Genomic DNA, 13488 nt, shown 5'->3' with positions numbered 1-13488 from the left:
TTGTGCAAATATAGGCAAATACAAAGGCATGTATTCTTATTTTCTCCCTTACACAATATATAGCAGTATTCTGCGTCTTGTTGATGGTGGTTTTTTCATTGTGTATATCCTGGAGAGCTCTCCCTATCAACACAGAGAGCCTTTGCTGCATTATTTGTATGGCTGCATAGTAGTCTGCTGGGTGACAGGCCATCATCTACTTAAGTTGTCCATTATTGTGGGAAAATTGGATTACTGCCAATCTTTTGAAGTCACAAACAATACTCCCATGAATTGTATAACCTTTACAAGTGTCATTTTGTACTTGTGGAGGTGTGCCTGTGAGGTCCACTTTCAGAAATGGAGTTGAGGAGTCAAGAGTAAATGCATCTATAATTTTGTGAGATACTGACCATTCCCCTCTCTAGGGGTTGTAACAGTTAACATTCCTGCCAGCACAGTATAAGGGGGCCTGTTTCCACATAGTTTTGTTAACAGAGTGTATTGTCAAACTTTTGGATTTTTGCCAGTCCAGTAGGTAGGAAATGCAATATTTATTTTCAATTGCTTTTCTCTTTAAGTATGGTTGGGAATTTTTTCCTGGAGTCATTTTTTGTTTGTCTGCAATCAATTTATTCACAGTCTTTGGTGATTTATCTATCAGGTTGTTTATCTTTTTCTGCTTTATTTCAGAATCTCTTTGTAAAATGGGCACTGTGAGTATGGCAGGAACAAAAAAGTCTCTGCCTTCACAAGGCCAACTTCCCATGAACGATCCTTTTCTATGACTGGTGCTGCTAAAAAGAATTCTCTTCTTTCAACACAGAGATTGAGGCCATGAGCAGCAATGATTGATTATGTTGCCATTGTCTTCATCTGTGAGCAATTTTCCGGCTTGACCTACTTTTCCAGGAAAATAATCTATATTCTTAACAGAATAAATCCATTTCCAAAAAGAGGGGAATGGGCACTCTTGCAATTATTAAAAATCATGTTCTCAGAAATATTTAAAGAAATGGGGAAGTGCTTGTGATCTATTATTACATAAAAAGGCAAGCCACAAACCTCTATGCACAGCAAAAAAACAGTCACATAGAATATATCTAGCCATTAGCATAGGAAAAAGAGTGGAAGACTATACCCTAATTGTTTATAGTGGTTACCTCTGAGTACTGGGATTATGGATGATTTTAATTTTCTTCTTCATCCTTGCTCTATTTCCCAATATTTTTTACAATGAACATGTATTGTTCTGAAAATTGGTAATAATGCCAATATTATCTTTTAAAATAATAATATTGTACAAAATTTAAGCTAAACTTTGTCTTGAGGGAACAGAAGCTGTTGATTTGGAGCTGAGCAGGTGGTGCAAGGGCAAAGCTTATCCTTTCAATCCTGTGAGCTCACTGATGCTCAGATCAAGTTACTTTCAGTATTCCATTCACATTCAGCAATAATAATTTTATTTGCCATTTCCTTCAGAGACAGTAAGGTTTATTTGGAACAGCCAACATTTTATGAATTGTGAATTACTGAGGATCCCCAGGTTTCCTGTAATGATACTTCCACTCATCTAAATCAACTCCATCTCAATTTCCAATTTCTAATCAATCTCTGGTCAGTTTCTAGGCATGGAAGCCAGGCACCTTAGCCTTGCCCATACTTCCTCCATCTTCATCCCATGCAACTCTTTTGATCACCTAATGAGTCTTTCTTTGAAACATTTCTTGTAGCTATTGATTCCTTTCTGACTCCCCAGCTACAATGCTCATCAGGACTCAGACTACCTGTTGCCTCCCTTATCACAGCAATCTTCTGTGTCAGAGAGGTATGTTTTCCGAAAAAACTGCCCAGGTTCAAATATGGGCTCTACTCCTGTGTGATTTTAGGCGAGTTTCTTAACTTCTCCATGCATGTCTTCATCTGTAAAATGGAAGTAGCAATACTATCTACTTTATTAATTTGTTGTGAGAAAATACATGTAAAAGCACACAGAACTGCAACTGGGCACATAATTAATGATCAATCGATGCTAGCGATATCAATTATATGATAAATTCATTTGCATCTACTTTGGGCCTTTTGGCTAGGTCAACAATTTTGAGTAACATCATTTCATTCTTTTGGCTGTAAGCCCCCATATGAGTCTTGTACTGGGCAGTGGCTGACTAGGTTGTTTGAGACAACATATCCTGCTGGGAACAAGTAGAAATACTGGACATCTCAGAAATATCTAGTCAGGGAGAATTTTTTAGACCAAGATCTGAATAAGGAATCAAGTCAGCAGAGGTGAGTGATGTTTGAAGCCGATTCCAAAAGTGAAAGCAGTCAATGAAACGCTGGAAAGTATGAGTGGAGGTTTCATCAATATGAAAATGTTTAGAGGATAAAATTAGAGTCAAGAACCTATCAGAGGGGAGAGGTACTGGAAAACATCACGGACGTATTTTCTGGAGGAAGGGTCAACTGGAGAAGCATATCTCACAGGGTTAATTAAGGCCTGGTTTTAGAATCATAGCAACTTCTGACTGGATTCAGTTAATCAGCTTTTAGCCTCTCTGTCTATTAGAAGCAATAAATAAGTACCTCTGGAAAAAGATAACACCAATAAAAGTAACCAGTCACATAAGAAAACCAGTTTTGACAGACAACCAAGAGGGAAAACAGACAATGCAAAGAAATCCACAGAAGATCCAGGTTTCTTAAATAATAAGATATATATTTTGAACTATTATTAATATGTTCATGGAATTAAAAATCAAGATGAATAAACTTGACACAAAAAAAAACAGAAAACTATGTGAAATAATCACATGGATATTCCAGACCTGAATAATATCCAATAAATAAAAGTAAAGAGTGAATGGATAAGTTAAACAGCAGATTAAACACAGCTGAAAACACAATAATGATCTGGAATATAGGGCAGTAGAAAATGCACAGACTAAACCACAAAGACAAAAACAAAAAACAAAAACAAAACCGGAGAATATAGAAAAGAACATAAAAAATATAAGGAACCCAGTGAAAATGTTTAACATATATGTATTGGAAATGGAAAAGAGAAGAAATTGAGAAGATATATTTGAAGAAACGTGGCCAAGAATGTCCCCAAAATTGTAAAAATCATTAAGCCATGGATATGTTTTAAATTCCAAGTATGACAAATACAAACTAAAATATATTTAATCACACAAAATAAGACTGTTGAAGATAAAAGGCAAAGTCTTAATAGCAGCTAAAAACAAAAAAAACATACTACTTTTCTAAAAAAGCGACAATTAAATTAACGCTAACTTCTCAACAGAACAGTGAAAGCCAGAATAACAACTAACCTGGAATTCTCTAGCCAGCGGAAATATGCTTTGAAAATGAAGACAGATGGGATCATAAAGGATTGCATTTCTGAAAAAAACCCAAAGTTACTGATTTTAGAATTTCAATGTTGGGTAGCCCCAAAGTACATTTTCTTTTTCTCTATTAAAAACTTAGAACCAATGTCATGATAATACAAATTCATCAGAGACAAATGCTGATTTTGTCACCAGTATGTTTACAGAGATTAAAAATTCATTTCTCACACTGTTTTGATATCCTATTACCATGAATTACTCAATACTGCGAAGACCAAAAAAATGGAAGAACATTTGTTTACATCGCAATAGAAACATGTTAAGTAAGGTATTTTATGAATAAAATCTATTGGGTGATATAAAAAATGAAGGCACAATAAAAGTATTTGCAACAAATAAGCACTGAGAGAAGTCACCGCATGACCCATAATAAAGGAAACCTAAAGGGTATGATTTTGGGGAGCAAAAGAAAATGATCTCAAAGAGAGGCATAGAGATGTAGCAGAAAGTGAAGAGCACCAGAAAGGATAAAAATATGGTAATTATAAACATTGGCTTTACAAAACAGTAATAGTAAAGTCTTCTGGAGTCTTAAATATATGTAGAATCAAAATTCATGACAACAGGTGTGCCTGTTAGCTCAGTGGGTTAAAGCCTCTGTCTTCAGCTCAGGTCATGATCCCAGGGTCCTGGGATCGAGCCCCGAAGTGGGCTCTCTGCTTAGCGGAAGCCTACTTCTTCCTCTCTCTCTCTTTGCCTGCCTCTCTGCCTACTTGTGATCTCTGCCTGTCAAATAAATAAATAAAATCTTTAAAAAAAAATTCATGACAACAAAATGTAGATGATGAGAGGGAGGGATGGAAATGGGGCTAAAATCTTCTAAGATTCTAGCATTATCAGTAATGTGATCAAGGTGAAAATGTATATTATACTTTAGTTGTTCAAGGATGCCTATTTTAAGCTTTAGGATAATTACTAAAAGAATATATGACTACTGAAATAATAAAGGGAAATGGAATAATAAATTAATCAGAAAGAAAAAAATGTTGAATAAGTGTGTCTGGAAAATGTGATAAGATGACAGAGCCAAATCAAAACATACATCATCAGTATTATGTTAAATGTGAATATAAAATGATATCCCAATGAGATGACAAATTGTTTCAGAGTGGAAAACACAAAACTCGATTATATGCTAGTCACAAGAACTACCCTTTAAATACAAGGTCACAGAAAAGTTGAAATGGAAAGATAGAAAAGATACACCATGCCAACATGAAAGAAAGGTGATGTATCTATACTAATATCAAAGTAGAACTTAAAGAAGCCTTACCAAATATAAAGAGGGATATTTCATAAAGATAAAAGTTAGTATGTTAAGAAAATACAATAATTGTAAATATGGGTATACCCAATAACCTAACCTCAAAGTATATAAAGCAAAAACTGACAGAACTAGACGAGAGAAATAGATCTGGAGAAATAGATCTGTACGTATATCCTTTCGGTAACTGACAGAACAGTCATAGAAATCAACAAAGATATAGAAGATTTGAACATGGTTAAAAACTTAACCTAATTCATATAGAAAGAGAACATAGCAACAAACAACTGAAGAACGCCAATTATTTTCGAGTGAACATGAAACATTTATCAAAATTTAATAGATGCAGGGTCATAAAGTGAGTCTTAAATTGAAATAATTGAAATGATACAAAGTATACAAACCATATGCTTTGTACAGTCATAGATTAGAGTGGAATTGAGCTAGAAATCAATAGCAAAAAGGTAATTGGAAATCCCCGCATATTTGGAAATTAAATAACATACTTACACATAGCCAGTGGGTCAAAGAAGAAATTACACTGGATATCAGAAAATAGTTTAACTAAAGGATAGTTAAAATGTGACATATCAAAACATGTGAGATCAAGTAAGTGTATCTATAGGGAAACGGATAGTCTTCAGAATATATATTAGAAAAGAATGATGATTAAAGCCAATGACTAGGACTTCTAGAATGGCCATGTAAGGGAAAAGGTTGGGTTTGGAGTCCCCAAAATCCCCTTCTCCAAAGAATCATTACTATTTGACCTGTCTGACAGTTCACTGAAAAGCTCCATCCACAGGACTTGTCTGTGTTTGACCTAAGTCAATGCTAATTTTGTACAAATAGCCCTAACCTCGGGGCATTTGCCAAAAAAATATAGTGGCAGTTTTTAATATCTCAGTTTCCTGAGGCAGTGTTACCAGTTGGAGCTAAAAAGAAGCTGAGAAATAACCTAAAAGGAAAAACTGGGGAATAACATGGAGACACTGAAAAATTCTAACATATAATTTATGGGAATCGAGAAGGTCACACATATGTGACTGTGTACATGCCTCATAATCCTTCACCTCTAGCTGACCTTGAGGTCTTGCACAAGCAAGGAACTGAAGGCTAAGGCAGAATCGTAAACTCCCTACATGAGCACAGACAGATCAATTGAGATTATCCCGTCTAAACAATAGAAATTTGGAAAAAAGAATGAAGAAAATGGACAGAGCCCCAGAGACCTGTAGGATACCCTCAAGCTACTAACTTACATATAAAAGGAATCCTAAAAGAAGAATAAAGAAAGCGGAAGAAAAAATATTTGAAGAGATCATGGCCAAAAACTTCTCATACTTGAGGAAAAACTGCATCAAATCTGCATCTCCAAGAAGCTCAACAAATCACAGGTAGTATAAACTCAAAGAGAGCATGAGCCGGTGCATCACAGTCAAACTGTCAAAAGCCAAAGACAGCATCTCAAGAGCAGCCCCTCACTTTGTAGGTGAGAAAGGATTCATCACCTACAAAACCACAACCACAACATGGTTTTCCAGAAGCCTGCTCCTGGACACCATCCAGGTAGAATGTGAGGTAACAATCGTTTGTGAGTCATCAACAGCCACCCTACTGGTGAAGTCAAAGATGGAAGGTGGGCAAGTTTTTCTCTCTCTACTCCTTAAAGTCTCCTACCCATCCTGGCCCTCCCTACCCTGTGAGTCAGGACTGAGAGGGGCAGAGGGGTCACTGCAAACAGCGTTAGGGGGTCTGTGATGTAACAATGGTTGCCTGCCCTCTGAGGGCTACGGTACTTGCCCACTTGGGAAACAGCTAAGTAGTAAGTAACTGTTGGCTTTAGATTGGAGAGTAGTGGCTTGAAGCATAGAGTTATCCATAATGTTTTCCTTAAAACTATGTTCTTGTCCTAAAGTACTATACTGAAGATGAGGCTGTTTCTTTGATTCGTGTTTTTATATCTCTGTAGGTGCACCTTTACAGTTTTATCTTTGGCTTTATATCTATATACGCTTCTATGTATTTGATATCACGCTTCATTTATCTCTTCTTCAAAGATAATTTAAGTCGTCATGAGAAAAACTTGCAAATGAATTTTTCCCTAGCATTCTAACCCAGAGACTCCCCTTCGTTCAGTTGTCATTTACTGAACATGTATTACGTACCTGTCATTTTACTGGATACCGGACACAGAGATGTGAGACGGAGTGTTCCTAGTGGGACAAGAGGGGCATCTGCTCAGTCTTAACTTGGTGGAGACAGGGGTGTCAGGAGAGGCTGTTAGGGGAGGTGACCGAGTCCTGAAGAGTTGGCTGGGGGAAGGGAAGTGGGGTTAGGCAAAGGCTATCCAGGGAGAGAGAACAGCATGGCGGAGAACTGAGGAAACCTTGCCATGTTTGAGGCTAGAGCCTAGGCATCAGGGAAGGTGGCTGAGAGATACAGCAAAAAATGGCTTTCTATTTATTGAGCCCCTACTATGGGCCAGGTACTGGGCTAGGTACTTGACATACCCAATTCATTCTCTGTAAGAGCTCCATGAGGTGTGGGTACTGCCTTCTGAGGATAAAGCACATTCCATTGGGAAAAGGAGGCCACGAAGAGATGGGGAAAGAGCGGTCTAGGAGGTGGGACCAGAGCAGGATGGCCTGGTGTTATAGAAGCCATGGGGAAGGAGCTTCAAAAAGGACTAATGTCAAATGCTACCCAGAAGCCAGTGAGGACAAAGGACTAAGCAACTAGCAAGTCACTCATGATTTTGACAAATACAATTTCAGTGGCGTAAGGAGGCAAAAGACAGATGACTGGGGGATGAGGCATACATGCAATTCAGAAGTGCTGGACAGTGATAGGCAGCTGCTCTTTGAGAAGACTCTTCAAGGAGGAGAGGGCTACCAAACGGGTACAGAGAGTTAGCGGATTCTAGGGTCGGGCAGTTGGGTGGTCATTTGAAGATGAGAGGGACTGAGGTGTGTTTGTGTGCCCAGAGGCCAGAATGAGCATAGAGAGAGAGAGAGAGAGATGGGGAAGGCCCAGGAATGAGGGATTGCTGAGGAAATAATGTTCCCACTGGGTTGTGAGGAGATGGGGGGTGGGGAGGGCCCGGCTTTGGCCAGGAGCCCAGAGGAGAGCGTTAACCCAGATGTGGATGCCAAGACGGGGTGCTGGAAGCTGAAGAAGCTTCAGCCCGTGGGCCTCTGTTTCTCCACACGTAGGAACCCAGATCCTGGGGCAACAAGGGGCAGTCCTTGAATACTTGCCTTATAATACATTTATTTCTTGTCAGCAAGTGCCATAAGCAGATTTCTCCTGCTGTTGCCAAGCAGGCACTCAGACTCGAGGGGAAAAGCAGGTAGAGTGAACACTTAGTGCTCACGGACCTGTGATTTGTAGATTTTTTTCTCGAGTGACTGCATGGACTGAGCCAGCCCTCCGGAACTGACTTCTCCACCCAGCTTTGAGGGGCTCTCTCCTCATGAATGCCCACACTGTTCATGGAGCACAGCCCTGAACTATTGGAAAGGAAAGGAAAGGAAAGCCCGCCAAGAACAACAACCAGTGTTAGAGCAGCAAACGCTTATGGGCACGGAAAGAGCCAGAGAAGAAGAGCTTGGAAGAAACTGGACAAGAGAAATGTGGACTTAGGCAACTGTTGGTATCTCAGGCCAAAAGGAGAAGGGAATTTATCAATCTGATTCCGTGAGGGTTCTAGTTAGTGCGAACATTACCCAAGGAGTAAGAAATAAAGCTTTGGTGTAATTTTGGAAGGTGGTTACTTTTGGTGTTGGGATAGGTCCAGGAAACATTTCAGAAGAAAGTCAGAAGCCTGCCCCAAAATGGTTTTTTGTTGGTTGGTTGGTTGGTTTTGTTTTGTTGCGGATTGGGAACAGACAGGTTCCACGTATGAAAGTAGACTTTTGTGAGTGTTGTTTCTTTGTTTATTGAAAAATATAGTTATTTTCTTCAGTGGTAACATTCCATCTTCTTTGATTTGCTTTTTAGGGTGGGAGTCAGCATAGTTTCCTCCAGCAGTAGAATTGCGTGAGGAGAAAAGAGGTTCATTTAAAATTAGTGACCAAGTTGCTAAATGTTTTCATTAAGTTGCTATCAGTAAGTTAAGGGCTTGATACAAATGCTGTCACTCTTACACACACACACATCTTTCTAGTGAAAATACGAGCCCGATGGTGTTTACAAACAGTATTGTTTGACCGTGTAATGCACTCCTAGCACTTACTAACAGAATCTTGACTCACCTACTTAATTGTTTGAATGGGTTTTTAACTTGCTCAAGCTTGAGTTATGTAATGAGGTTAATCAAGGTGCGGGTCTCAAGGTATGGTTAACAGGATTAAACAGATAATGCTGGTAAAGTGCCCAGCATCAAAGGGCTGAATGAATGTGCGTGTAGTCGGTGTTGTTCCTGACATTGTAATTAGAAAGCTGATTGCGGTTGACTGCGGGCCTGGACTCCAGCTGACCCTGACGCTTTGCCCACAGAGTTTCCTAAACCAGTTCAACAAACACTTGTTGAGGGCCTGCTTTGTGTTCTCGTAAAGGAAAGCAGTAAATGTAGGCACTTGAAGAAGGAGGCACTTTTTCCCACCTCGAGATATCGACAGTAACATAAATAAGACAAATAACCATAATAAAACATAGAAAATCAAAATTCCAAAATTCAATGAAATTCAGTTCAAGTCAACCAACATTTTTATTAATTACCTCTTATATCCACAGCTTCATATAAGATACTGGGTTACAGGGATGGCAACAAGGCACACCCACACCTGATTTCAACCAAATGCGACAAGTAAATCAGGGGACTGGGTAGACGCAGTACAATGGAAGAGGTGGTGATTGACTTCAGCTGGAGGTAGCTTTTTTTTTTTAAGATTTATTTATTTATTATTTATCTGAGAGGGAGAGAGGGAGAGCATGGTGGGGAGGGGTAGAGGGAGAGGGAGAATCTCAAGCAAACTCCCTGCTGAGCACAGAGCCTGATGCCGGGCTGGAACTCACGACCCTGAGATCACGACCTGAGCTGAAACCAAGAGTCGGACGGATGTGTAACCAGCTGCACCACCCAGGCTCCCTGGAGGGTCCAAGTAGCTTTCAGAGGGGACGGTGCCAACAATGGGAGAATATGGAGGAGGCAGCAGGTTCCTTGGCTTGGAGGCAAGAAACTGCAGGTCTTGTCCAGAGAACCGGATTTAGTCTATTATTACTGAAACTTAGCTTTGGAGACAGTGGGCATCTTATCAGGGTGTTGGATTGGGCTGGGGGGGGTGGGCTCTTCAGAGCTTTGTGAGCAGGTGTGATGTGACGTGTTTTAGAAACACCCCTGGGGCGGATGGAAGGGGAAGATCAATCCCAGAGCGACAAGAGATGGTGGGAGGTGTCCTGGCCTCAACCAGTTGTGGTCAAGGAGATGAAGCAGGGGCCGTGGTTTCAAGAAATGTTAACCGGGAGGGTTGGTGATGGATTCAAAGTCTGGTGAGGAAGAGGAAGGAGTCGGGGTGAGCTCCAGGTCTCTGCTTTGTGGCCGGGTGGATATGGCGGTGCCACCAGCTGCCCACAGTGGAGCCACTGTCTCTCTTAAAGACGCACACACACACATACCCCAGCTGTGTCCTTCCTTCTCCCTCCACTCTCTCCTCCCAAGTCAGAAAATGGAAAAAGGAGAAAGACCAGAAATTCTCCATTGCGTGGTGCTCCCCCAGGGCCACTGACTGAGGCCCACCCTGGCAGCTGCTTCCAGAAAGCTCAAAATGGAAATCGATGGCCTCACCAGGGGCACGCCCTCCTTGTCTTCCCTGCTTCTACCCATTCTCCAATGTCTAACCCTTTCTGTCATCCCTTGACCCACCTTGGCAGTTACTGGAATGTCAGTGGAGAGTTCTGATACCTGATACCTCAGATATATGGCAATGTTTCCCTTTCCCTCTCCCTGTTCTGTTCTGATCTTTTCCTTTCTTGTCTTTCTTCTTTCTTTCCCTTCCTTCCTTCCTTTTCCCCTAGCTTATATTTTATCGTGAAATACAATACACTAACTGGAGTACATAAAGTATATACATAGAGCTTAGCACATTTTTCTAATGAACACACATGCAACCATCACCCATGTCAAGAAACAGAAGACTGCAAGCCCCTCAGAAGCCCCCCTCACATCCTCATCTGGTCGCCACCCTTAGAATCACACCTCCCACCACACCCTCCCCCCTACAACTAACCACTATCTCGAATCATGGGACTCACTTCCTTGCTGTGCCTTTTTGTGTTATCGCCTACGTATGCGTCCATAAACAACAGAGTTTAGTTTTGCCTTTTTGGGAACTTAATTTTTTGAAATCCTTTGATCCTGGTTCTTTCAACATAAGATTCACCCACATTGTTTCACATAGCTATGCTCTCCAGTGTGGTAACAGACTACCATTTTAAAATTCCGTTCTATTGTCATGGTCATTGGATTGTTTGCAGTGTTGAGCTTCCCTGAACAAAGCTGCTCAGACTGTTTCCTGAGTCACGTGTTTCCTGGTCACGATTTATGTTTCCTCCGGGTACATATCTGGAAGTGGAGCTTCTGGGTCATAAAATGTCTTCCCTAGAGTGCAGGGTTATTCCCCATTGTGAGAGCTTCTCTTTTCCATATCCTTGCCAACATGTGGCATTGTCTCTCAACTTATTGTTTTGAGCCTCTGGTCCCCAAAAAGACTTTTCTACTAAAACGGTCCCCTCTAAGTCAGTGGGTCTCATGCTCTGTTTTCCGGGTGACCTGTGACAGGATATTCACATATGTGGCATTATGAGCAATCCCCAAGTGAGAATGACACTACTTTAAATGAATTCGGGTGGACGCCTGGATGGTTCAGTTGGTTAAGCCGCTGCCTTTGGCTCAGGTCATGATCCCAGGGTCCTGAGATTGAGTCCCATATCGGGCTCCTTGCTCATTGGGGAGTCTGCTTCTCCCTCTGCCTCGGTCTGTCAGTCAGCCTGCTTGTGTTCTTTCTCTCTCTCTGACAAATAAATAAAGTCTTTAAAAAAATAAATGAATTCTGGTTGTTTTAACAAAAGTAAGTCATCTGGGGGTTGCAGTACTTTATTATTTAAAAGCAAAAAAACACACCCCTTAAGTGAGCACAACATACTAGTGTGTTCTGGTGCCCTTGTTGAGAACCCCTGTCCTTGTTGGCTGAGACTCTGTGATTTTAGCAGCCTTGAGCTTGAATATATTAACTGCCTCTTCAGCCCAAAGCCATGACCCTCCCAGCATGTTTGTCTACCAAATCTTGGCTCTCACAAACACAGCTGATGGGACAAAGAGAGAAACAGGTAATACAGAAAATACAGACCCAGAGGCTTGTTCTCTGGCATGTGATACTCATGAACATGTTTTTGTGGTGCCCCCACAGGGTTTGACCAGCTGACCTGGACTTGGCCAACGGCCCTGTCCTCCATCATGGCCACCCCACTATTCTGGCTGACTAAGAAGATGTTTCCCTTCAAGGTGAGCAAATGGATGGGGCTTGCATGCTTCCGGTCAATGGTGGGCTCCTCACCCAACATTCGCCAGAAGAAACTAATCTATAAACTGCAGGAGGAAAAGGCTTTTCGGGAAGAGATGAAAATTTTTCGCGAGAAAATAGAAGACTTCAGGGAAGAGATGTGGAATTTCCGAGGCAAGATCCGTGCTTTCCGGGGTCAGATCTTAGGTTTTTGGGAAGAAGAGCGACCTTTCTGGGAAGAGGAGAAAACCTTCTGGAAGGAGGAAAAAACCTTCTGGGAAATGGAAAGATCTTTCCGAGAAGAAGAGAAAACCTTTTGGAAAAAGTACCGTACCTTTTGGAAGGAGGATAAGGCCTTTTGGAGAGAGGACAATGCCTTATGGGAAAGAGAGCGGAACCTTCTTCAGGAGGACAAGGCCCTGTGGGAGGAAGAGAAAGCCCTGTGGGTAGAGGAAAGAGCTCTTCTTGAGGAGGAGAAGGCCCTGTGGGAGGATAAAAAGTCCCTCTGGGAGGAAGAGAATGCCCTCTGGGAGGAGGAGAAAGCATTCTGGGTAGAAGGTGGTGGCCATATTGCCGAGGAGCAGATACCCGAAGACAGGCACCGTGACGTCGATGGAGGGCCACAACCACCAGCCTTCTCCCGACGCAGAGCTTGAGCCCCAGAAACAAGGGCCACAGGGTCCAGGCTCTGCTGGATTGGGATTCAAGTCCAGGATGACCCCATGTGTGGGAGAAAATATGCGCTTGTTGGTCTCCTTGCTTCAAAAGATCTAATAAAGTCCTGGCGAGAGGTTTGGAAAAACCACTTCTTCAATAGGGCCGGCTTCATTTTCCCACCCGCCAGGCTGTACCGCTGTCTGCACACAGCTCGGTTCCGCGCGCTTCCCCCTGAGCCCCGCATGTGAGTGTCCATGAACAGAGACCCTGAGGCTCTCTTTGGAAGTCAGAATGGGGGAAAAGAGGGGCTCAGACAACTCCAGCTAGAGACGGACAGGGACAGAGAGCAGCTGAGCCACCCACACTGCTGTCACGCTGGGGGACAACCATTTCTTTTCCACTCTGAACAGTCTCAGAGACCTGGAGTGCGCTCACGGCTTTTCAGAGAAGGCCACAGTGCTCTCAAACAACTCACCTGCGCCTCTTGCTCCCCTGTGACCCATTTAGAATACAAGGGGGGGATCCCCTAATGGTCCTGTTGCTCTTATTGTTGCCCCAAACTTCTCAACCACCCCCTTCTCTGTGGCGGGAGAAAGGGGCGTGGCATAAGGCCAAGGCTCTAAAGCACCGCCCCCAAAGCATCCCCCTTCCCTGATGATGAAGTTCACGTGCA

The 13488-nt window shown here is 42.0% G+C and overlaps 1 protein-coding gene across 1 annotated transcript; it reads left to right on the top strand.

Moving 5' to 3' along the window:
* Positions 1-6303: 6303 nt before the first annotated feature.
* On the top strand, positions 6304-12814 carry CCDC70 (coiled-coil domain containing 70). Its single transcript, XM_046028217.1, has 2 exons — positions 6304-6358; positions 12066-12814. Exon 2 carries the CDS (start codon positions 12113-12115, stop codon positions 12812-12814), a length of 702 nt encoding a protein of 233 aa, XP_045884173.1. The 5' UTR covers positions 6304-6358; positions 12066-12112.
* The last annotated feature ends 674 nt before the right edge of the window (positions 12815-13488 follow it).

The sequence above is a fragment of the Meles meles genome, chromosome 14 (assembly GCF_922984935.1).
Source record: "Meles meles chromosome 14, mMelMel3.1 paternal haplotype, whole genome shotgun sequence".
Taxonomy (NCBI): domain Eukaryota; kingdom Metazoa; phylum Chordata; class Mammalia; order Carnivora; family Mustelidae; genus Meles; species Meles meles.
The sequence above is the reverse complement of the archived record's forward strand: the minus strand, read 5'-3'. Positions and strand labels throughout refer to the sequence as shown.

Bases quoted from the DNA above. Each gene is read 5' to 3' on its own strand.
- CCDC70 (XM_046028217.1), top strand. From the start codon at position 12,113: ATGGCCACCCCACTATTCTGGCTGACTAAGAAGATGTTTCCCTTCAAG.